General features: G+C 37.0%; 2 protein-coding genes across 5 annotated transcripts in view; one reads left to right on the forward strand and one right to left on the reverse strand.

Annotated features, from left to right (window-relative positions):
- Positions 1-5,001, reverse strand: part of Ogfod1 (2-oxoglutarate and iron dependent oxygenase domain containing 1) — a 28,502-nt gene extending 23,501 nt beyond the window's left edge. For 3 of the 4 annotated variants that reach the window (XR_007343461.1, XR_007343460.1, XM_015488712.2), the window contains exons 1-3: positions 4,776-4,988; positions 2,936-3,081; positions 465-511 (exon numbers count right to left, since the gene is read on the reverse strand). Coding sequence is in view for 2 of the 4 variants with exons in the window: in XM_015488712.2 (XP_015344198.1) it covers positions 465-511; positions 2,936-3,081; positions 4,776-4,929 (347 nt within the window). In the remaining 2 variants the exon portion in view is untranslated. Of the gene's footprint in view, positions 1-464; positions 512-2,935; positions 3,082-4,775 lie in introns of all 4 variants that reach the window. The other variant, XM_015488710.2, reaches the window with a different exon arrangement.
- Positions 5,002-5,180: 179 nt separating this feature from the next.
- Positions 5,181-24,950, forward strand: Nudt21 (nudix hydrolase 21). The gene is made up of 7 exons (XM_015488713.2): positions 5,181-5,449; positions 8,884-9,084; positions 9,882-9,945; positions 14,636-14,725; positions 19,873-19,948; positions 21,032-21,146; positions 22,507-24,950. Exons 1-7 carry the CDS (start codon positions 5,334-5,336, stop codon positions 22,526-22,528), a joined length of 684 nt encoding a protein of 227 aa, XP_015344199.1. The 5' UTR covers positions 5,181-5,333; the 3' UTR covers positions 22,529-24,950.
- The last annotated feature ends 691 nt before the right edge of the window (positions 24,951-25,641 follow it).

The following is a 25,641-nucleotide window of genomic DNA, read 5'->3' on the forward strand; positions in this document are numbered from 1 at the left end:
GTGTGCTCAGAGGTAGAGTGTTTTTCTAGCATATAAAAAGCACTGGGGGCTGGGGTTGTGGCTCAGTGGCAGAGTGATTGCCTAGCATGTGTGAGGCACTGTATGCGAGTCTCGGCACCACGTATCAATAAAATAAATAAATAAATAAAGGTCCATTGACAACTATTGTAAAAAAAAAAAAAGCCCCGGGGCTCAATCCCAGTGGCCCCCGAGACCCCATGTGCTGTGTATGCACGCACCGCACACCCCCCAAGAACTTGAGCTTTAAAATCATAGGCTTGAGTTTGTATCTCTCAGTTTTAGCTGGGGAGACTTGAAGAAGTTGTTTAATTACTCAGAGTCTGTTTCCTACTATACAAAATGGGATAATAATGTCAACAAAGACTATCTGACATAACGTTTAAAGCACCTACTACTCTGCCTCACACATATTTGGCACCCAAGAAACCTGATTATTTGTTTACCTTACTGCTGAGATATGAGGTTCTTTTCTCTTCTTCAAATCATCAGACTTGATCATGAAAGAAAAAGACAAGGATTTTTTTGTTATAATATATTAGACACAAGGAGAAGAGCAGTTTAGTGAGAATCTGGCAGTAGAGCATCATGGCTAAGAGCCTGGATTCTGAAACCAGATTAACATAGCCCTTCCATCTGGCAATTCTGACTTGGGCAAGTTACTTGGCCTGAGTGTACCTCATTCATTCAATAAATAAGTAGTTTTCATAGAGAAGTTCATGTTTGTTGAGGTAGACAGACAATGTAAAAAAGGGCACACGATTGGTATAAAGCTGGGAAACAGGAGTGGGGAGTGCTGAGAGCCAGGAGGGGTTTGCAATGATAAATAATGGGACAAGAGCAGGTTTCAGTGAGGTGAGGCAAAGTCAATTCTAAGATGCTGCAAGGATACTGTGGATTAGAACAGAGCAAGGAAAGAGCAGTAGTAGTTGAGATCAAAGAGGTAAAGGGGTTCTTGGAGCTGGTCTATGTCATTTGGCTTTTATTCAAAGAAATGAGGAACCATTGGAGTTTTAAAGCAAAAAAACAATGTGATTCCATTTACATGACTTATTTTCAGTTAAAATTCCCATAAAACTTAGCATTTTAACCATTTGAAAGTGTGTAAACCAACTGGTTTCAGCATATGTATTAATGATGAGCAGTAACCATCAATGCTAGGTCCAGAATTTGACACTCAAAAATGAAATCCTATACCCATCAGGAAGTCACTCCCCATTTTCTCCTATCCTAGCTCCTAGAAATCACTACACTAAAACCATTTCCCGCCCCTGTAGATATACTTTCCTATTCTAGATATTATAAAGAAGTGGAATTTACAGCCTTTAGTGTCTGGCTTCTTTCACTTAGCAAATGTTTTCAAGGCTCACCCACGTTGCAGCAGTGGATCCCTTTTTATAGCTGAATAAAATTCCATGGAATGAACAAACTATTGTTTATCCATTCACCAGTTGATGGACAGCTGAGGTTTTCCCCTTTTCAGTTATTATAAGTAATGTGACTTATGAACATTTGTGAACAAGTTTTTGTGAACATATATTTTTCAATGTCTAGGGCCAGTTTGCATTGCAAAAGAACACAATAGCTGATATTGTAAAAATAAATGAGGTAGGAGACCGATTAACATATTAGTAGAATAATCCTGGTAAGAGACAAGGACAGGTTGGATCAGATGTTGGCTACTGGCAGTGAAAATGGTAAAAAGGGTTTTTTTTATTACTCTGAATATATTTTGAAGGTATAGACAGAAAAATTTCCCTGATGGAATGGACATGAAGGGTGAGAAAGGAATCAAAGATGACTCATTTTTGGCTTGAACTACTAGAAAGATCAAGTTGCTGATCAATCAACTGAGATGGGAAAATGGAGCAGACACAGGCAGAGATTAGGAGTTCAGTTTTATAAGCATGAGGGCTTATAAAGGCAGATAACTGGGTTTTCATTAACCTGTGTAATCTTACTATAGACAAAAGTTTAATTTTCATTAGGTTTTCTGATTTAAGAGTCTCACTGTTTTCCTGTATTTAGCTTGGTTGATTCAATCACATGTATGAGGTCCAAGATAGATTGAGGTAGGGCAGGATACTGCCAGCTGACCAGATAATCAGTTCTAGTGTAAAATAATAAAAAGGATAGAAACCCATTATTTACTTTTATCCCAGATAAAATCAAAAGGAAATCGCATAGAAAACAAAATAATTCTTCATTTTTCTTATCTGTATTTTTTGAATATTTTGGCCCTGATGTCATGAGGCTTTCTAAAGGATATCCAACAGTGATATATTCCCTGTACTGAAAGATATCTCCCAAACTGAGAAAACCAATGGCATATTTCTATGCTAGTCTGGGCTGAATCTTTTAAGAGTAAAGAAAATCTTGATTTCGAGATAGTCTTTTCTGCCAAATTAAATTGCCCACCAAAATGGAATGGATTTAACTGGACAGGGTGTAATGCTGGGTATACTACAACATATGAAGCCCACCTAAAACAAAGACATGAACTCAAAATTTTAAATGGTTATTAACTTTTAATGCATAACTCCCTTCACAATACCACTCTCAAATATGTAATTTGTGCCTTTGTTTATAACGAACTTCCTTACTGGCAAAATGTATTGCTAGTCTATTCTTGACTACCTTTGTCACCGTCACCCCTATTATTTCAGACTTTAATGTTTTCTAGAGCAGGCAATGTCAAAATCTCCCTTATGATTATAGCACCTAATACATAGTTAACACTCAGTAGGCTACGTTAAATGAAGGAATGTTCTGAACGACAGAACTCTAAGGACTTCTCCTGGCACCACCCCCACCAAGGCAAACTCGATCTAAAACCTTGAGTCTTAAAGGTATTAAATGGTTTTATAGACAATAAATTTCTGAGGTGGAAGAACTAATGTGACTGGGGAATAAATACCTGCTGGAACTTATATAAATCATTATACTTTTCATGAAAGTCCAAGTTTAAAAGTTCCTTCTGAAGCCCTTCCAAGAAGTCTTGGTTTTGGATGAAGTTTGGGATCACGCAGTGTAGAAAGGGGTCCATGTCCATGGCAATGGCTTCTGTAGGAAGGAAAATATTATCTATGGCTTTCTTTCCTTTTGTGTTTTTGACCCCAAAGTAACACAACAAGGAGAATACAAAAGGGGATGTTGGTCATGAATTTTAGGGGACCCAATGCCTAATATCTAAGATTTGGGTGGGTAGGAAAGAATCGGAAGCTCTGCTCTTTCTTTTCTTTTGGTACCAGGAATTAAACCCGGGGTGCTTAACCACCAAGGCACATCCCCAGCCATTTTTTTTTTTTTTTAAACTTTTAAACAGGGTCTTGCTAAGTTGCTGAGGTTGGCTTGGAACTTGCAATCCTCCTTCCTCAGCCTCCCAATCACTGGGATTACAGGCCTGTGCCACTATGCCTGGCTAAATGCTGCTTAAAATACTAGTCCTTAAGATGAGCATAGGTGACATCATTAAATCAAAGTTCCTGCTTTTTTTTAAATTTTAGTTTTTCAGTTTAATGATTACTGAATGTATTTTACATTCTTAATTCTTTCCTCCCAAATCTAAAATTACAATAGAAAAACAAGAGCAACAATGGCTGGTAATTTCTCTTCAACTCTGCCATTTCTTCCCCTAGTTTACTATGGGAGGAAGTTATTACATACTTTTTAAAAATAAAGCAGTTCAGGCATAACTTTTGATTTTTATCCCAACATTGCACCCACTACCTCTGGAAGGCTAGATCACTATTCCTCTAAAACTAACCACCACCACCTCCTACCAGTGCCTGGTTCAGTGGTGCTGTTCATGCATTATTATTTCATTTAACTTTAATGTGTGGGGTAGATATCACTACCCCTATCTTACAGATGAGGGAATTGAGAAGTCTGCCAGTGTCCAAACCCTGCACTTTAAATACTAAGTGATTCACTTTCTTCTCAGTATCCCAAACACCCAGGATTTACCTCATCAAAGCATTTTAACAACTGAAACAAAAAATATATGGTGAACCTTGGAAGAAAATTCATGACACATGAAGAACTGTATCCTATAAAGTGTAACTTGGAGCTGAGGGTGGAATCCCTTGAGAGATGTTAAAGTGATCCTTCCCTTGGTCAAGACACGTTTATTTCTTAGGTCATACAGCCAGACTCGCCAAAACAAGTGCCTCAGGTATCTGCTCTCTGACAGCTCACAGCAAATGCTCTGGCTAAATTATCATGGGATGATCGAGCATAACGCTTGCCAGAAACATCACGAAAGCCACTTGAATATCTGTCCAAATGTTTACTGGCCCTTACTCAGGGAAACATTTACCGATGCGTGCATGCATCTATCATTGCCATTCAACATCTTTCCGAGATAAATACTGTTAATCTATATAACACTATATATATGTGTGTATATATGTATATATATATATATATATAAAGGAACTAAAGCTTAAAAAAGATTAAATCCATTGCCCAACGACGCACCATCAGTAAAAATCCTAACTTCGTAATCTCGGATTTCAGAATTCTGTCAATTGGTGCGTCTACTTCCCGACACTCTCCGGCCTACATTTTTTCTTCTCAGATTTCTCACTTCAGACTAAATTTAAAATGAAAGGGAGCAGCAGTTGAGGCAGGAGGGTCGGAGGTGACCAAAGTCCTCCAAAACCTCTTCCCCCTGGGGCCGGGGCTCCAGTCGCAGAGCTTTTCCCCAGGCTTCCAGACCCCTGCGCGGGGGCTCCTCCCTCACAGCACCCGGTTACCGTGATTGAACGGTGTCCTACGGCTCCAGGCCTCAGCCACCTGCTTTTTCAAGGTTTCCTCCGTGACAGCATCGGAAAACTGTGCTATCACCTCCTTTTTTCCCTTCTTCCCCCCGCAAGCCGGGCCAGGCTCCGCGGGCCGCTTTCCACTCATCTCACAAGGTATACGAACCACGCCACAGCGATGAAGTGGCTACTTCGTTCCGGAAACTACAATTCCCAGAATGCCCCGCGATTCCCCAGCGCTACCCAATGGCAGGCATCAAAATACGAGGAGGCGGAACCCATAAATCCGATTTACCAATGGAAGCTTCAGATACTGAGATCACCTCGCCAGCGATTGGCTCAATGGCTCTCGGCCTGGAAGGCCTCCGCCTCCCTACTTCCTGCCGCCAGAGAGCCCGGATTCACTTCCGGCGTGTGTTCGCCTTCTTTTGCGCTCTCCTGTTAATGGCGGGAGGTGGCTGCTGAGCGGGACCCTGATAACCGCTGCCCGCACGGGGAAAGTCTCCCCTGACTCCCGCTTTCTGCTCCCCGCCATTTCCGGAGCTCGCCAGCATGTCTGTGGTTCCACCCAATCGTTCGCAGACGGGCTGGCCCCGGGGGGTCACCCAGTTTGGCAACAAGTACATCCAGCAGACCAAGCCCCTCACCCTGGAGCGCACCATCAACCTGTAAGTGCGGCGCGGCCTTGGCGGGCATCCCTGTCCTTGTGAGCGCTCCTAGTGACGTTTCTGCTTCCCGCGCGCCTTCAGTGGGTCGGCGAGTTGCACGCCACCCCGACGACCGCTCGGGGATGCCACTTTCCTCTCTTCCTCAGGCCCTTTCCTGGTCTTATAGCTCCTGGGGCTTAGAGTCTTACTTGGAAAAGTTTCGTTCATTTGAAAACAGAGCTTGTTCCCATTCCTCTGAATTCATTCATTCTGGTGAAATCGAGGTTTGCTTTGAACTAATTTTTTGTCACCTATCCGGAGGTAACCAGCTTCAAAATGTGGTTTTTATCTTTCCGATTCAGTGTTTATACATTCACGTCACGTGTAGGGTATTTCTTTGTGTGTATTTACTGGAAACGAATGGTGTAACAGCATCCTTTTTGCAGTTTTCACTTTAACAGGGTAAGATTTCGGGACATATCTGTATGCAAGGGTTTAAGGTGTTCCACCCCCTTTTAAGTGCTGTATAGTATTTCACCTTACGAATACACCAACTTTAATCTGACTGCTCAGGGATACCTGGACTACCCTGTGCATTCACATGTCTTGTCTAACTCAGCAGCAGCATCCCGGGCACCAGTAGGCCTCAGTTTGGGAGTATGGACGCTGTTATGGTGGTGGGGCTTTTAGATAGTGGACCGAACCAGAGTATTGCCTCAGAGAACCCATGGCGGGCTGTTTTATTTTCAACATACCTTTCTCTTTAAGCATATCATTGCATTTCAAGGTCACTGTCAAACATAATCTTGTGGTACAAGTAATTGGTATTTGGGATGTGTCTTGCTCAAGATATTGTCTGTCTGGTTTTTTTTTTTTTTTTTTTTTTGGTACCAGTGGAGCTTAACCACTGAGACACATCCCCACCCCTTTTTATGTCTTATTTAGAGACAGTCTAGCTAAGTTGCTGAGGCTGGCTTTGATCTTGGAGATCCTCTTGCCTCAGCCTCCCAAGCTACTGGAATTACAGGTGTGTTGTGTGTGTGTGTAAGGGTCAGTATACTTTTTTTGATTTTTAGAGTTTGATTTTGAGGCAGTGTGGTGCTGACCATAATGGAGGAAGTGGCCAGTTTATACTGGTCTGTGTTTAAAAAAAATGCAAGGATTTGCTCCTTTTTTTTTTTTTGGTAAGACAGTCTAAGTGTTTTATATTCAAATAAAACAAGTGTCTTGAAATGGAAAAGATGTTTATTATTGTTTGGCAAAGCAGTTGCTGGTTTGGAAATTTGGATAATAAAAATATTAGGTTTATAAAATTTGGAATTAGTTGATAACTCATGTGTATAAATGTTAAAACCTTAGGTATTAATTACATTAACATGTAGTAGTGCTTTAATTTGATACTACTTTTTAAAAGTCCTCATATAAGATTCCTATGAAACGGAAAAGACGAGTTCTTTTAAAAATGGATGAAAGCACAATTTCTGGATTATTTTCAGTCACGATGTGAACTAGGTCCCACTTGAGCTTTTGTTTGTTTTTGCATTGATTACTTGATTACTGGATCAGTTTGCTACAGGCCATTATGTAGAATTGATGCTGCGAACAAAATGTTTTGATTTTTGACCTTGTCTCAAAATAAAAAAAGGACTGGGGATGTAGCCCATTGGTAAAGCACCTCTGGGTTAAATCCTCAGTATATTTAAAAAAAAAAAAGTTATGTATTGGGGCTGTGGATGTAGCCCAATGGTAAAGCACCCCTGCGTTAAATCCTCAATATATTAAAAAAGTTATGAATCGATTTATAATACTTTTCATATAAATATGATATTTAGAAATAATTGTTGTGTTGTGAATGGCAATTCCCCTGGCTGAGTAATGATCTATTAAATTGAAAACAAGTCCCCTGTCCCCCAGAGTATTTTCATCTATGAAATACCGTGTGAATGCTTACTTTGTACCAGGCAGTGTGCCTAATACAGGATAAAGAGTGATAAGAAAGATGTAGCCAGCCCCTGCTTTATGATGCTTATAATAGAATAACATGTATGTATTTGGGCTGGCACTTTGATTTCACAGCTGAAAATTCAAACTTTTCATCTTGATAACATTTCCTTCTTGCTATGGGAGCTGGCTCTTTCAAAAGAGATGTGTTATCTTTCTAATTTAGGTTCTGAGAACTACATGTTATGTAAAGCATTTTAAAAATATTACCTGACACATAGTGCTGTGTGCTCCTGCTAACATTGACAATGTTAGATTTACCATTGGGTCTCCTGGGAAAAGTTCCTTATAATCTTTAATGCATCCTGGAAGGGATATTTTTTTTAATGTATTTTAAAGCTACTTTATTTTTGCCTAGAATTTGGCTTCTGTAATTAAAGTAACTTTTTTGTTTGGATAATTTTGATTTCCCTTTTCAAGAATGGCTGAGTGGCTAGACCCATTGGCACCTGCCTATAATCCTAGTTGCCCTAGAGGCCAAGGCAAGAGGATCACAAGTTTGAGGCCAACCTCACCAACTTAGAACCTGTCTCAAAATAATAAAAAGAGCTGGGCATGTGAAAAGTGCCCTGGGTTCAATTCCCTTAAAAAAAAAAAAAAAAAAAAAGAATGGATTGGGTATGTAGTATGTCAAGGGCTTTTGATAGAATGTGGCTAAGAAATTTTTATTGAAAGGCTTATATAATCAAGGGTGGCTTGTGATAAAATACACACGTGTGGTTTTTAACTCTGTAAGGAAAAAATTGATCTTTACTAAATAAGATGACAGCTGTCTTCAACAATATAAACCATATTTTGAGTTCTTGATAAGGAAAAGTGTATTCAGATTAGATATGATGGGTAGAAGATTCAAATGAGAGGGAAAGAATGAGGATACTGAATAGAATAATTTGCAGAAGGCTAAGAAGGCCTCTTTGTAGGTTTAGAGAGGAAAGAACATAGGAAAGTTGATATGGAAAAGCTTTTGGTGCTAGAAAAATTTGATCATAATTGACTGCGAGAAATGAAAAATAATTAGAGAAATGCTTAGTATATAGGAAAAAGGGGGATTAGCTATTAGCACCTATAGTTAATAGAATTTATGACTAGAGTGTTAGAGGAATCAGGTTGGTAATTATTGATATAGCAGCCATGGTTTAAAACCAAAGTATTACCAATATCTAGATAACCACCTCTCTAAGCATTTAAGGGCCTTATAGTAGCATTATCTATGCCTGAAAGTTCATTTATGGAATAGCCACTTGATCATAATGGTTTTCTGATTTCAAGACTTCAGAGAGCAATATTCTATTCTCTGCTATTTCATTTGTTAATTGTGTAACTTTAGACAAATCCTAAGTCTCTGAGCACAAAGATAACACTTTTGATTATGTTTTCTTTTGATGTAGTTGGTATCTGTTATGGCAAATTATGGTTATCAGTTCTCATACTAGCTGTTTATTTTTGGATCACAGGTACCCTCTTACCAATTATACTTTTGGTACAAAAGAACCCCTCTATGAGAAGGACAGCTCTGTTGCAGCCAGATTTCAGCGCATGAGGGAAGAATTTGATAAAATTGGAATGAGAAGGACTGTAGAAGGGGTTCTGATTGTACATGAGCACCGGCTACCCCATGTGTTACTGCTACAGCTGGGAACAACTTTCTTCAAATTGTAAGTGGTGTTGGAATTAACAGCAAGACAACTTTTAATAGGTTGGCTGGCTTATGTAACAGTTTTAGTCCCTAGTCATTTATTCATTTCAACAAACACTGTTCAGTAGAGTCTTTTGAAAGGAAAAAAAGTGTGTTTTCTCCAGGACAGTGCTCATTTATTTTTCAAAGCAGAAATCTGCACATTTCTATTATTATTGATGTTAATGATTGAGCTTGGAAGAAACCCCATGGAACAGATTAGTTCAAGCTCAGTTTCCAGATGTCAGCATAGTATTACTAAGAGCAATTGATGTTTATTTCTTTCTTAGAATGGTGTTTTCTAGTCTCATTTTAATATAGTTCAATCATTTGACCTCATAAATCTTTTAATATTTACTTGGCCCACAGCTTTTTGATTAATTATACCAAAAAAGAAAGTTCTCAGAAACTTAGATTGAAATTCTTGAAAAATGTCCAGACCTAAACAATGTGGTCTGTGCTTTCTGGGCATTTCTAGACTCCATTATTATGGGATAGATTTCAGAGAGAATATTGGGATGAATTGGTGTCCAGTAGTTACCTTTATGTTTATACTGGGTTATATATTTTTTTCTGTTTAAAACCAGCACAATATACTGTTAGTCTGATGAATTAACATTATGAATTCAACTTTCCAGAATGTTCTTTCCCCTGCTTTTGACATTTGTTTGTTCTGAGTGCCTTATATGACATTGAGAGAAATAATTACTATTGTATTTTTGTTGTTATCCCCAAATTGTATTAAGTTGAAAGCTGAAATTCTTAACCTTTATACAGACCTGGTGGTGAACTTAACCCAGGAGAAGATGAAGTTGAAGGACTAAAACGCTTAATGACAGAGGTATTTTTCTGTTTAACCACTTTGACGGTTTAATTGCCCATCTGAATATCATCAACTTATATATAATTTTGTTTTTGTCTTGTGAAAGGGATAAATTTATTGTGAATATTTAGTTTTTAATAAATACAGCTTAAATCTCAGTGTTAGTATAATATTTATTTTCTGAAAGTTGAACTTATAAGTTTATCTAAACATTTTAAAAATTGAGATGTTGATGTAACAATAATGATAAATAAAAGCCCGCATTTCTTGAGTATTTACTATTCTGGACAGTGTTCTAGATGTTTTACATATAGTCACTCCTTTAATCATCACAGCAGTTCTGGGAAGTAGGTACTATTATTATTAATCCTATTTTACAGATATGGATACTGGGATATAGATAGTTTTGATATTATACTGCTACTGTGTAGTGGAGCTGGAGACATGAATGCTCATAGTTTTGTTCCAAAATAAGTCTCTAAAATTTGCCCAAATTGTACTACTTTTTAAAAAAAAATCATTCTAATGTCTACCTCTTAATAGTTGGATTCAAATATGTAGATACTGAAAACTGTAGGTTGTTTTAATGATTGATTTTTTTTTCATATTTAAAATGCAGTCTTCCTCTAATAAAATTAATCCATACCTTCTGCAAAACCCTTGATGCACAGAGAAGCAAAGGAGAACCAGAATTAAAATCACCTAAAGATAAACTTTAGGTATAAGTTCAACTTTCAGAAAATAAACATTATACTAACACTTGGGTTTAAGTTGTCATTATGAACTTATTTGGTTGGTTTTTCTAGTACTTGTTTCTTTTTAATATGATTTTTTTAAATTGTTTTTTTATTTGTTGATAGACCTTTATTTACTTATATGGGTGCTGAGAACCGAATCCAGTGCCTCACACATGCCAGGCAAGTGCGGTGCCACTGAGCCCCAGCCCCAGCCCCAGCCCCTTTCTAGTACTTGTTAAAGTGCGTTATAACTCTTCATTTCCTGTGCTTGGATATACGTAGATTGAATCTACCTGCTTACCTATGCTTCTGAAAACCCCACCAAAGAGGCAGGAAAGGGATATCTTTAAAAACATATAAATCCAATAGGATTGAAGGAGTGCAAAAAGAAACAACGTAATTTTTGGAGGAGCTAGGAGGGGCAAATAATGATTGACTTAGCAGAAGCCTCAGTCCAGAAGGAGAGCAGAGTAGAATTTAACTGTGAAGAACACCAGAGTCTGAGGAATTAGAGGTGCCAGGTACATTTGAAGGTCGGTGCTTGAATGGGTTGAAAGCTAGATAAGTCTGTATAAGATTGATGTATTGTAGCGCTGGGGTTGTGGCTCTGTGGCAGAGAGCTTGCCTAGCATGTGTGAGACACTGTGTTTGAGTCTCAGCACCCCATATAAATAATTAATAAATAAAATAAAGATCCATCGACAATTAAAAATATGAAATAAAAAGATGTATTTATATAGCTAGATTGTCTTCTCCTACTCTGTACAATTAGGCAGAGTGGCTGGGGATTGATTCTACAGAGAAAGCAATGGAATCAGAGAATGAAACCTTCAATGAAAGGTTTAGGGGGCGGGGAGAAGTAAGTGAAAGTTTCCATCCTGAATAATGTCTCCAACTCTGAAGCGAGCTCAGAGCATCTAGTGATAGATGGAGCAGAACTATATAAAAAAATTTCCGGCCAGCTGACGGAATGTTAACAATTAGGCTTACATACCCAGGCAGAAGGCTGAAGATTTTGTTTCTGGAGAGAGGGACCAGTCTAAGGAAAACTCCCAAGTGACGCTATTTGGGAGTCTTCCTGAAGAAATAGCATAGCCCTGCCATTCATTCACCCAGAGATGTTAATTAAACCTCTTATGCTTTATTCTTAATTGTGAGCAGATAACAAGTATACTAGACTTGTGGGAAAGGCTTTTTAATAAGAGAGGTCAAAAGAAGCAAAAGGGGGCTGGATGTTGCTCATTGGTAGAGTGCTTGCCTGGCATGACTCCATCTCTAGTATTACAAAAGTACATGTGTACATAGATACATTTTAAAAAAAACGGAATTCAAGAGAAGTGGAAAATTCAGTGACAAAACTGTGATTAATTTTCTTGGTACAATAAGAGAAGATATTGTGGGTCTGGGGTTGTGGCTCAGTGGTAGAGCACTTGCCTTGAACGTGTGAGGCACTGGGTTCGATCCTCAGCACCACATAGAAATAAATAAATAAATAAAAGGTATTTTAAAAAAAGGGAAGATATTGTATCTATGAGACAAAGCGTCCTTTAAAAAAGATTTTAACCAACCCAAAATAAAACCTCATGAATATTTTTTAAAATGTTAGGGCAAAAAACTCAGTGGTGGGTTAAAAGGTAGTTCATACTATCAGAAAATAAAATGAAAAGGTAAAAAGAATGTAGATTAGGAAAAAACAAAATTAGTGTTCATTTTTAAAATGACCAATATAAACTATAGGTAAATAGAACTGAGGAATAAGAATTAGCAAAACATAATTTGAGACAATTTCCCAAGCCCAAAGGACATCTGAAAAGACCTCCTGGTCTGCCCTCTATAAAGAGTATTTAAAAATCCACCCAAAGGTACATCATTATGAAAATTTAGACCAATGATGATAGAAGGTACTCAAAGCTTCCAAAGAGGAGAGGAGTGGCTAGGCAGCCATACACGTTAATACAAGCATCAAAATCAGAAATGGCATCAGACTGCCGACAAAGAATACTGGAAGCTAAAAGATACTAGAGCATGCTCCTGTAATTCTGAGAGAATGTGATTTCCATCCTAGCATTTCCTGTCTAAAGTCTTACAAGTCAAGGGTACGGGTAAAATAGTTATTTCCAGACATGAAGAGATTCAAAAACTGGTATTATTCCTTGTACCTTTGCTTAGGAAACTTCAGAGGGTTTTCACTACCACAATGAAGAAGTAAACTAAGACTGAACATATAGGATCAGAATATTAGAGAGCATCAAACTGTAGGTGAAAGGTCAAGGGAAGCCCTAGGACTCTAGCTGTGCGAAGCAGGGCTGAGTGCATCTAGTGTAGATTGGAGCATAACATCTCTTTGAAAAAGTGAAATTGATAGAGTAATTTGATGCTTAAATTGAGAAGAAATTTAAATTATTATGTGGGAATAAATATAGTGATAGTAAATGAAATCAAACATTTATCAACTCTAAAGAAAAAAAATAGTTCTAAAAATAAGGAAATGTAATTGTCGTTTACTAGTCACTATTGTGACTGATCTACCCAAGTATATTAATTTGTTGATAATGAGAGAATGTAGGGAGAAAAAGTATGAGTGGGTGATATGGTTTTAATATCTAAATTCTCTTGTGTAATAGAGGGAGATAATAGGGTTCTCTAGGTTTTTAAAATTGAAAAGTAAGCCTGGTGTGTTGGCACATTCCTGTAATCCCAGCTGCTCAAAGAGGCTGAGGCAGGAAGATCTCAAGTTCAAAGCTAGTCTCAGCAACTTAGGCCCTAAGCAACTTAGTGAGACTATTTCAAAATAAAAATAAAAAAGCCTGGGGATGTAGCTCATAGGTTAAATGCCCCTGGGTTCAATCTCTGGTTACCCCCCCCCAGCAATAAAATAAAAGTAATCAAGAAATGGTCATAAAAGAATGTGTTTAAAAATGTAACTTTACGTTGGATAAATCTCAACCAGGTGATAAAGGTTGGTATTAGTGGTAAGTGGTACCCTTGATGTGATGCTGTAAGAGTGGCACTTTGCCTCTGTGGTCCTCCTCCCAAAGATTCATTATCTCAGTCTAATTGAGAGACTTTCTACAGAAGCTGACCAGTAGACTTCAGAACTGTCAAGATCATCAAAAACAAGGAAAGTCTGAGAATCTGGCATAGTCCATAGAAGCCCCAGGAGAAATGATGACCAAATATATTGTGATATCCTAAATGGGATCTTAGGACTCAGAAAGGACATTAGGTGAAAAACTAAGGATTTCTGAGTAAACTATGGATTTCAATTGGTAATTATGTATTGGTATTGGTTCATTAGTTACAAAAGGAGAAACCAGGTGTAGGGAACATGGAAAGTCTTTGAACTATCTTTATGAGTTTTCTGGTCGTCTAAAACAGTATGTTTAAAAATAGAGGCAACAGAGGAATAAACAGCTGAGTTGAATGTTGCAGCCAGTGGGAACAGGTGAAGCGGAACAGATAACTTCCCTTTCTTACTATATGAACCTTGTAGAACCATTTTTGAACAATGAAAATGTACAGATTATAATTTTGATCAAGTTAACTAAGTTTAATGTTACACAGAATAATAAAAACGAAGATTGTGTATTTTGAAAATATTTCTAACTTGGTTAGGTAGAGGATTTATAGAAGCTCTAGTTGATTCTAGAGAAACTGTTGTATTGCTGGTTGAGATAATTGACTGATGACCTTGGGTTTTCTGTGTATACCCAGAGCACAGTAACAGATTTGTTGGCCCTATATAGCATTATGTTCATAGTAGAATGCTAATTTTGAACCAACAGTGTCTATCTTGGGCAGAATGACATAGATAATAAACAAGGAATTATAGAGAGGAAATATATAAGGAAGGTACATTAACTAGCTGTATATCTCTACTAGGAGTGCTGCCAGAAATAGTTTCTTCATCAAAGAAGGGTGTTCGTGAGTAAGTATGTTTAGTTTACTAGCTATGTCATTTCTTTTGACAGATACTGGGTCGTCAAGATGGGGTCCTGCAAGACTGGGTCATTGATGACTGCATTGGTAACTGGTGGAGACCAAATTTTGAACCTCCTCAGGTCAGTGTTCAGTTATCTTTGCTGGGCATTTGGAGAAACAAAAAGATGATTAAATTCTAGACATTTAAAAAATGATCAAAGTACTATTTGACTTTGAGTTTTCTTTTCTCCCCTCCTTCATTTAGTTAACAAATGACAATGCCACATATTCATTTCTTTCAAAGGAAAAATTTAAAAATATACAAAAGTAGAGAGACTAGTAATAAATGAATCCTGTTACTGTCATCCACCAACTCATGGTCATACATGTTTTTATCTGCTTAGATTTTTGTGAGGCGAATCCTAGATATCATTTCACTTGTAAATACTTCAGTTTGAATCATAAAAGATAAGGACCTTTTAAACATAACCATGATGCTACCATTATTGTACTAAAAAATGAGAAATAGTTCATAATATCATATATAGTCACTGTTTTTACTGTCTTGATTATTTCTATTTTATATTTGTTTCAATTAGCATAGTTTTTAACTCCTACAGATTGTCTCTTTCTTTTTGTAATTTATTAATGATGAAAACAGGCTATTTAAAGTCTTAGTGTTTCCTTTGCTGATTTGCATCCCCCTTTTTTCATTGGACACGTATTTCTTTCTCCTGTATGTCCTATAAATTGATAGTTTGATCAAAAGATTGAATTCAGTCTTTATGGGGAGAAGAGGGAGTAACAAGGCTTATCATTGATGATATATTTATATGTCTATTCCTGTGTAACAGATTATAGGTTGAGCATTTCTAAAATCAAGCATTTAAGTCCAGAGTGCTGTGGTTGACATGACACTCAAAAAGTTTTTGGTTTTAGAATTTTTGATTTTTTAATTAGGGATATTCAACTGGTTAAGTCTTTACCAGTATTCCAAAAATCTGAAAAAAATTCCAAAATCTGAAGTGCTTTGGTTCTAAGCATTTCTGATAAGGTTTAATCAACCTATATACCTCAAAACTTAGTGGCCTAAATAACAGAAATGTGTTATCTTAGTTTCCCAGGGTTAGGCATCTGGAAACTACCTTGCAGGGTAGTTCAGCTTAGGGTCTCATGAAGTTAAATTGGCAACTGGGACTGCATCGCTGGGATAGTCTCTGATCCCAAGCTCACATGTAAACCCTCAGTTCCTTCTGGGCTGTTGGACTAAAGGCTTCAGTTTTTGCTGGCTGTTGACACAAGGCCTCCCTCAATTACTTGTCATAAGAACATCTCCAAAGGATAACTTTCAGTAATGCAACTGGCTTCCTCAATTGGCTTGTAATTGAAGAGATGGTGGGTGACAGTGAAAGTGACCACAGGGGAAGCTACAGTTTCTTATACCTCATCTAAGCAGTGGAATACCATTGATGCTGATGTACATTATTGACCACCTTCTAGTGCATTGGGAGAACACTCCACAAAGGTGTGAATGCAAGGAGACAGGAATCATTGGGTGTCATCTAGAGGCTGGCATCCCCATCTGGTATTTAGAATATCTGGTTGTTTCGTTTTATAATATTAACTAATTGATGAGAATTTCCTGGATCTGTGAATTCATTAGGTTTGTAACACTTATGTAAAGATAAATTGTTGCTTATTTATAAAGAGGTGTATAATGTGTATAAGAAAAAATATTCTTTTTTTCTTTTACTTACCAGTTTTCAGAAGAATGAGTTCATTATTTAGCATCCTGCAGACACTTGACTTTCTTCAAAATAAGACATAGACTTTGGTGCAGATAGTTCTGGGAAGTGATTACAGGAAACAGAAGAGTATAGGGAGAGAGGGAGAGGAGAGTAGCAGCTGCAGAATTTTTTTTTTTTTTTAAAAAGGAGGAGGAGGAGCATTATTATTGATCTAATTACAACTGAGGGCAACTAAATGAATCCAGCTAAGGACTATCAGCAGCCATGTGGACTGTACTTCAGAATTGCCCATCAGAAAGACAGAGAGCAGACTCTTTCCCTGCCGCTGCTGAGTTCCACAGAGGCTCAGGTACATTCAAGATTGGCTTTACCCATTTGGTATAAAGCGGCTGGAGGTATGAAGACTGTCCTCATTCATGAAGGCCTTACACATGGAATATGCAAAGCTGCTGGAACCTTAGATAAGAGACAAGCCCAGGGGCTGGGTTGTGGCTCAGTGGTAGAGTGCTTGCCTAGCACGTGCACCACATAAAATAAATGAATAAAATAAAGCTAAAAAAAAAAAAGGAGAGACAAGCCCATCTTTGTGTGCTTGCATCCGACTGTAATGAGCCCATGTGTGTCAAGTTCGAGGAGGCCCTTTGTGCTAAGCACAATATCAGCCTAATTAAGATAGATGACAGCAAGAAACTGGGAGAATAGGTAGGCTTCTGTCAAATTGATTGAAAGGGCAAATCTCTTAAAGTGGTTAACAGTTTTATAGTGCTTAAGGACTATGGCAAAGAATCTCAGGTCAAGGATGTCATCAAAGAGTACTTCAAATGCAAGAAATAAGCAAATAAAAAAATGTGGTTTGTGCACACACATACACACACACAGAAGAAAGAAGGCCAGAGACCCCTCTCGCATCGTGTGAGAGTTACATTAACTCCCTTGCACTTTCATGTTGGGTCTGAGCATGAGTTGAGAGATGTTTCAGGGTTTGGAAAAGCTTAGATTCTGAAAAACAGGGAGCGGAACAATAGCAGAAAGCAGGGAAATTTCTGACACTTCCAAACACAGCTGCCCTGAAATCTGAGGGAGAATGTGGTTCTGTCATATTGGGCATAAAAATCACGTTTTAGGGGCTGGGGCTGCGGCTCAGTGGTACAGTGCTTGCTTAGCATATGTGAAGCACTGGTTCAATTCTCTGCATCACATAAAAAAATAAAGATATTGTGTCCAGCTACAACTACAATATATTTTAAAAAGTATGTTTCAGTAACCTTTTGAAGTGTCAGTATGACCTCAGGAATTTAAATATATTTGATTTATTTTAATCTATTGTAGTGATTGATAATGTTATTGATGCTTAGATTTTCCTACTTTGGCTAGTGAAGGAACATCTTAAAGTTGGATCCTGCATTCTTTTGGCCAGTCAAAGGCCCTGTGGCTTGATATCTTTGCATGACAGGATGTTCTAGGTCAAGCAATCCACAAAATATTTGCCAAACGAAAGATGATTCTGTGCTCTCTCATTTGACTGTCTTGCATAGCAGAGGGAAAGGAGGACACAGGGCTTGGAAGTGCTAGTGCACATTGCCTAAGAATTGCTGAGAACACATCTGTCTGTGTCCCGGCTTTAATTCCATATAGGAAAAAAAAAATTGCTTTTTGTTCAAAAAGACACAGAGCAAACAAATCCCATCATTACGTACAGCTATAATGCACCAATAAAAAAATGTGGAAAGAAAAAAATAATCAGAGCAATTATTCTTAACTGGTTTTGGTTTTTTGAACATTATCTGACCTAATTGGAAATTGCTTTACAGTCTACTTTCTGAATACTCTCATCCATCTCCCCTGCCATGGTCCTAGAATGCTTCCCTTTGCTGAAGTCCTGGCAGTATCAGGTACAAAAGGATTGTATGGTTATTTAGTAAACCTAGAATTTTAGGTAGGCCCCAGTGGGAAGAAGTTACGAAATTATAAGCTCCCTACAGTCTTTTCAGATAAGAGTGTAATTGCCTTAGACATTAAGTCCAGGACTGTAGAAGACAGGCTTAAAAAAAAAAAAAAAAAAAGGAACTGTTGCTTCAAGTGGAAGAAAATTAGGGTAATGGCACTCACTTTGGTTTGGTCACAGTTTGGGAGCTTTTGTTATATGGGAGCCACAAGTTTTATTTTTAATTTTTTTTTTTATGTGCTATTTAAGTCACTTCTCAAATCTTTGCTGCTAGTGTGTTTGTTTCTCTGCTGCTAATGTGTCTAAGGGACCTCCAAAGCCTTGGACATCACCTCAAACCATTTTCTTTAGGAATGGCTGTGATGTATAATGAAGCTAGCCCAAATTCTGGTTAGGAGCCAGTGAGTAACACGATGAAAAGCGACATAGACTTTTATAATTAGATAAAAGAGTCGAACAGATGCTGTTGAATTTTGGCTTCACTACTTAGCAGAGTCATCTTGGGAAAGGTTCTTGGTCTCTTTTAGTAGAAGTTATAAAATGTAGATGATGATAATACCTCCTTTTGGCAGCATCTACTTTTTCTACCTTCCCTTTATGTCTATTTTCAGCACTTTTTAATTCTCTTGCCCTCAAATAAAACTCCAGAAGCAAAATAGATTTCTGAATGTATTGTGGGGACATATAGCAGAAGTTTTGTTAAGTATACATGGTAGGGTTGGGGGAAAAATCCCTTAGGTTTTTTTTTTTTTTTTGTTTTGTTTGTTGTTGTTTAAAATTTTGGTGGATTGAACTCAGGCCTTCACATATGCTGGTCAGGCAATCTACCACTCAGTTATGCCCCTAGCCCTAAAACTGTTCATTCTTACCTAGTAGTTTCTTTCTCTAATTCTTTTTACCCCTTTAAATTGTCTAAAATATTTTCTCCATTTTACCAAGCAATTATACTTTGTCCAACTGGCAGAACTCCGATTACTTGGCTTGTCTAGTGTGTGCTGTGTATGTGTAGTTGGGAGGGTTGTTGAGGGAAGAAGGAACACAAAGCATCTTGTCAAATACCTCACAGGCTATATTTAAACTTTTAACATAGTAAACATGTTCCACATAGGATTCTAGAGCATTTTACCTTGTAATGATATTTTAAAACAGTAATGACACTAAAGTCAAACTTCATCATGTTGTAAATTTCTTAGGGCCATAAATTATGTGACTTCATATTTAGTTGTCTTGAATTTTATATTTTATATTCATATAAAATGACAAGTACTTATAACTACTTGTTATTTTATATGAATGAAAATACTTATTTATTAGTATACCTTTTAGGTAATCTGTCCTGGTAATTGGAAAACTAGAAAATAATATTCTACCATCAGTTTACAGTGTATTGGGGAATAAACATATAAAGAAATAAACGCATGTGATGGAGTACATGTTAAATTAAAATTGTGTTTAGAATATAAAGAACTTGGTCTGAGAAGGGTTCATAGTTGGCCTTAGCGTCTGAAATGTGAGATATTGATAATTAAAGGTGGGGAGGTAGAAAGAATTGTTGGTTTTGAAAACTACAAATTACTCTCATTTGTTATTTTAGTATCCATATATTCCTGCACACATTACAAAACCTAAGGAACATAAGAAGTTGTTTCTGGTTCAACTTCAAGAGAAAGGTAAGTTTTTTTTGGTGGGGGGGTGGGGGTAATAGGGATTAAACTCTGGTACTTGACCACTGAGCCATATCCCCAGCCCTATATTTAGAGACAGGCTCTCACTGAGTTGCTTGTGCCTTGCTTTTGCTGAGGCTGGCTTTGAGCTCATGATTCTTGTGTCTCAGCCTCCCAGGTCACTGGGATTACAGTTGTGCACCACAGTTATTTTGGTTTTTGAAGGTACATCTAAACACTTGTAGAATGTTTTCAAGGATATTTCTATTTGTGTTTTTTCCAGGTTACTAGAGTTTTTTTGTTTATTTTTAATTGTAAAACCAAAAACGTGGCATGTTCATGCAGAATTACTTTAGTTTCTCTTAGTTGTGCCAGTCATGGTATTGAGGGAAAAGTAAATTTAGAACCTAACATACCAGATTATAGTAGTATTTTTCATTTTTTGCCAGAGGTAGGAGGGAGTCTAGGGATTTAACCCAGGGACAATTTACTACTGAGCCACAGTCCCAGCCCATCCTTAGCCCTTTTTATTTTTGATTTTGGGATGTGGTCTCACTAAGTTGCTTAGGGCCTTGCTGAATTGCTGAACTGGCCTTGAACTTGCTATCTCAGCCACCTGAGCCTCTGGGATTATAGGCAAGCATCACTATGCCTTGCAGATGATGGTATTTTAATACTTTTTCAGCTCTTGGTATTGGTTTTCATATTGTGAAAAACTAGTGAAACCTTAAAGAGAGTCTTGGCCTGTTATGTGATTTAACAAGAAATGATTCCATTTTTTACAATGGTTTTATAATGGGATTCAAAATGAATTATAACCCCAAGGCTATTTTCTCCTTTCTCCTGGAGCAGTACTTATAATCAAGTTGTACATGTTGTTAATACCTTGGATCTCTTAAGAGAATCGGTTAGTTTCAAATGTGTGACTGATCTCTAGCATAGAAGACACAACCAAAATATATTGATGAGAATTATCTTTTTTCTCAGACGTGTTTTTCAGATTTAAAATTGTGTATTAATTTGAAATAAAATAGAATCAGTGACTATATGAGAAGTTACAGAAAACGAATCCTGTTTTGTTTATTTTAGCATTGTTTGCAGTCCCTAAAAATTACAAGCTGGTAGCTGCACCACTGTTTGAATTGTATGACAATGCACCAGGATATGGACCCATCATTTCTAGTCTCCCTCAGCTGTTGAGCAGGTATGGAAAGTTGCACATTTTCTCATCCATTTAAATTGTCGAATTTAAAATATTCAGAGCCACTTGAGAAGGGGCAGGTCACAAAATCTGGTATTTAAGGAAACTAAAACTGTAGGTTGACTCTTGGGGTCAAGTGTAAACCAATTGGCATGATGTTCTGACATTTATGTAACTGCTTCCTGAGATCTGATATTCTCTATAGTTAAGCTTGAGTTCTTCATTCAAAAAGGTAGTGGTGAAATAGTCAACAGTGTATAAGGGAGTCTATATAAAACTGTGGAAATTGAATCTCTTGGTGTAATATATTCTCTTTCCTTTTTGGAATTTACTATATTTGGCTTAAATTAGGGCATATGAGATTAATTTCCAAATTTTTACATGGAGTTTAAATTTTTAGGCAGATAAATTGATGAGAAATGGATTTTTTAAAAGTTGTATTGGTTAAAGTTTTTAGAACTAACCACAGATAAGAATTGTATAATACCATGGTGATTATGGATGTAGAGTCTATGTCAGTGTTTGTATTTGAATTATACTTTCACTAGTGATAATGTGACCTTGGACAAACTTTTATACCCATTTGTGTGTTTCTTCATCTGTATATGAGAAAAAAGTGGAACAACACGTAAAATGTTTAGAACAGTGCTAGGTTCCAGGTAAGTACTAAATAAATGCTAGTTTAAAAACTACTTCAGTAGTGATTTTAGCCCTGTATGAAAGCTTGTTAAATATGAAATCAGCCTTCTTAGTCACTAATCAAACTTGGTCTTTTGTTCTTCCACTTTGGTCTCTTGATGAGTTATAAGTTGAAGTATGGTATATGAAAAAAAAATTGATGGGCGTGGTGGTGCACAGTGGTTTGGGAAGTTGAGACAGGAGGATCGCGAGTTCAAAGCCAATCTCAGCAAAAATCGAGCCGCTAAACAACTCAGTGAGACCCTGTCTCTAAATAAAGTACAAAAAATAGGGCTTGGGATGGGGCTCTATGGTTGAATACCCCTGAGTTCAATCCCCAGTACTCAAAAATGAAAAGAAAAAAAAAAAAGTGTTCATTTAAACTCCTACCTGTCGGGTATAGAACTGTGCTGAGTGATCAGAATACAAGGACATGTAAAAACTTTTCCTGCCTTCAAGGAACTTGATAATTGACAATTAATCAAATATATAGTCTTTAATTTTTTTTCAATATAAGTATCCAGCAACACTTATCTAATGTAGAAGGTAATGATTGGTGAGATACAAAATGGTAATCATGTCAAGGGAGGGTAGAAACATCCTGATTGGTTCCCTTATCATCTACAGTGGAAACTATGTAACAAATACTGTTTTTAATCAAGGTATTGTTCTTTTTAAAATTCAGGTTCAATTTTATATACAACTGAATACCTGCAGCAGAGGAGAAGTAAAAGAAGCCGTCTCTGTGAGCACAGCTATACACAGTGTAGAAGAATAAACGTCTTAGTAAAATTTTTTTGGTTTTTATCCCTTTCCCAATCCCTAAATTGCCGCCTACTTTCTATTGTTTGAATAGTTAAGTTAATATGAGGAACTAGAGAGTGGTGTAAACAAATATGATAATGTTTATTTACTTTTGGTTCTACTCATAATTTTTTGTACAACATTAAAGAAAGCAAACTTCTTTCTATTTGTATTCTTTTTTTAATTTCTCATTAAACTTTGAAAAGCTCAAAAGTTGAGGATTGTTCTTTCCCTCCTTTAGGCTGGTGAATGTTAAAACAGTGGCAGTTTAGGTTAGTTGAGTTTGTGGGACCCTTGCTTCAGTACCATTTTGGGGCACATAATCCAAACCCATTACTGATATTTGTGATGAGGATCTTTCATTACTTTTGGGAGCTAATTTGTCTGATTGAGTCCAAGGTGCAATTCCTGAACCACACTCTTGTGAATTCTCTTGCTGAGAACTCCCGGGTTATTAACTTACCAGTATGTTTTACAGCCATCTAGGCCTTAGTAACAACAGATATTAAACATATGGGAAATCATTAAAATATGCTGGGTTAGCAAAGTCATGGGAATTGGTACAAAAAAGAGACCCTTCTAGATAGAGCTCATGTAGTGTTGTTTTTTTATACAGTGGGGTTAATAATTATTTGTGGTATTATGAAATTGTTTTTTAATTATCCTTAGAGCCATGGTAATACTATTAGGTTATAAAGTCTCAGCTTGCAGAGTTATCTCAACTAACTTGAGTTTATATCCATAGAGACGGAAACCTTGTTTTAGCAAGTGACAAAAGCCTTTAAAATTTTTTTTGGAATAATCAAAACCAACTGAACTCTGGGTGCAGGGTAGAAGACAGATTTTGTCAGCATAAGAGAAAAGTACCAAATTTTTAAAAACTTACATGAACACCATCCAGTTAGGTTCAATGGGACTCTGCTGGTTGCACCATTACTTTATGGTCAAAAGTATATTGTTTATGTGTCATTATAGACTTGTTGACTATAGGATTAATGTGAAAGAAATCTTGCAAGGTATAGCTTGCAAGTTTGGTAAGTTTTTGATAGGTAGAGATGAACTTTTGATTAGTTCATATATTTTTATGGTACTGATCACAGGGTTGGTATTCTGAATATGGAGTGGTCAAAGATACGTCATGCTCTTCCCTATTCAGACCTGATCGGGCCAAGAGTGGCTGAGGAATTGTAAACATTCACATTTATTTAGTTGGAGTCATGTCAGATTTTCACACGGTTGTGAAGTAGTGACTGTACCTGTGCTCATTCTTTGTAATAGGTGAGTACCAATCTTCCTGACCAAAAGTGAAGAGTTTTGTCCTTTGAAAAAGTCACTAGTCCTTTGAATAGTCCTCTTCCCTCAAGGGCTAATAGTCTTGTCCCTCTGATTTACATTAGCATATTTCTAATGTTTAGTTTTACTGGTTAGAGTCTTTAGTTGATCCTTCAGGTTGGGGAATATAGAGATGCAGATGGGTTGATCCAGTTCACTTCCCATGACTGCTTTGGCATCTAAGTGAAAAGATAACATTTCAGATGTGAGCTCTTGCAATTCTGCGAGGGTGGTGATTTAAACATGCTGTCTAAAGAGTGTTTGAGTTGAAGTCATCTGATTCAAGGCCAGTTATTGCCCTTTGTAACTCACACTTTGACCTAGAAAATCTTGGTCACTTGTACAAGTTCTACAGTCAGTCATCTATATACCAGAACCTAGTGAGCAAAACCTTTAAGTTGGCTGGGTTACTGAACTTGGGATGTAAGAGATCTGGTTTTGAATGTAAAATTCATATTGCACAAACACCAACTAAAACTTGGATCCCAATATTCTAAGTTTCATAGTGGATATAGAACCTGAGGGTTAAAATTTGGTTTGTTTCTTTTAAGCCTTAAAAGAGAATGTGGGCACTGATTCATGTTAAAATTGTCTAATTCATAATTTCTTACCATACTCCTTCAGGGACTGTTTTAAAATTTGCATTCCAATGATCTTCATGCTAAATATTGGATAGTTTTTAACCCTTGATTAACAGGCATATTTTTCGGTACTTACTGTGTCCCAGGTTGTCTACAAATGAAAGCCCACTTTTACAATTTATAACCAGGATTTATGCTATCTTATTTTCCATGAGTAATCCAAGTAGTACATATTCTGTTTAAAACAGTATACTAAGTGGCATTACAAAATGTTTATAAAAAAGTAGGGGGAGGAACTTTTTAGATCAGTTTTAGTTCTTGTTTGAAGTCATATTCAGTATTGACATCCCTTTAGAGGAAAATGAGATTTTTAATGCTATTTTAAGCATTTTAATTTTTTTCCTCCTTTTTTTAAAAAAGTAGGCAATACTTAAAATGGCATAGTTCTGTACATAATTCATACTGTAACATTTCAAAGTTTTTGAATAATCAGCATTCAGTTATTTTTGGAATTTAAAGGTCCCATTAAATTAGCATTAATTGTATTTGGATAAAATGTAGTAACGAAATAGTAGGTCTGTTTTCTTACAAAAGAGGTGGAGGACGACCTTCACATTCATCAGGCCAGCAACTGTCAGCTTACAGTTTCCTTTCTTAGATAATCTGACACTTAGGTCCTCAGCTATTACTACTTGCTCAGTCACCTGAGATGAAATGCTTGGAGTTGCTTTTCCATATTTTAGTTCCTCAAATGTAATGTTTTTACTATTATGTTTGGAACAATGTGTGCTGATCGCTAAGGCTGTTGCAGAGAATTTGCAGCTTTAGATGTTGCCTTGCCAAAGAAGGCTTAGTGGGTTTTCTCTGTAATACAAGTCAGCTTCTGTAATATAAGACTTGATGTTCCCATACTTATTCCACTTGTTTTTACATCACTTATTGTATGGGTTAAACTCATTTCAAGGGATTTGCTTTTGTTATTTAAATGTGTAATGAGAGCCTAGGATTCCCAATGAATCTGGAGGCTGAAGCAGGAGGACTGAAAGTTCAAGGCCAACCTCAGCAACTTAGCAAGACCCTGTTGCAAAATATAAAATTTAAAA

This window comes from Marmota marmota, unplaced genomic scaffold, assembly GCF_001458135.2.
Source record: "Marmota marmota marmota unplaced genomic scaffold, marMar, whole genome shotgun sequence".
Classification (NCBI taxonomy): Eukaryota; Metazoa; Chordata; class Mammalia; order Rodentia; family Sciuridae; genus Marmota; species Marmota marmota.

Excerpts from the sequence above, each read along its gene's own strand:
- Nudt21 (XM_015488713.2), top strand. The coding sequence starts at position 5,334 with ATGTCTGTGGTTCCACCCAATCGTTCGCAGACGGGCTGGCCCCGGGGG. Across the intron at positions 9,085-9,881 it reads GGAACAACTTTCTTCAAATT|ACCTGGTGGTGAACTTAACC; the intron begins GTAAGTGGTGTT and ends ACCTTTATACAG. Across the intron at positions 9,946-14,635 it reads TAAAACGCTTAATGACAGAG|ATACTGGGTCGTCAAGATGG; the intron begins GTATTTTTCTGT and ends TTCTTTTGACAG.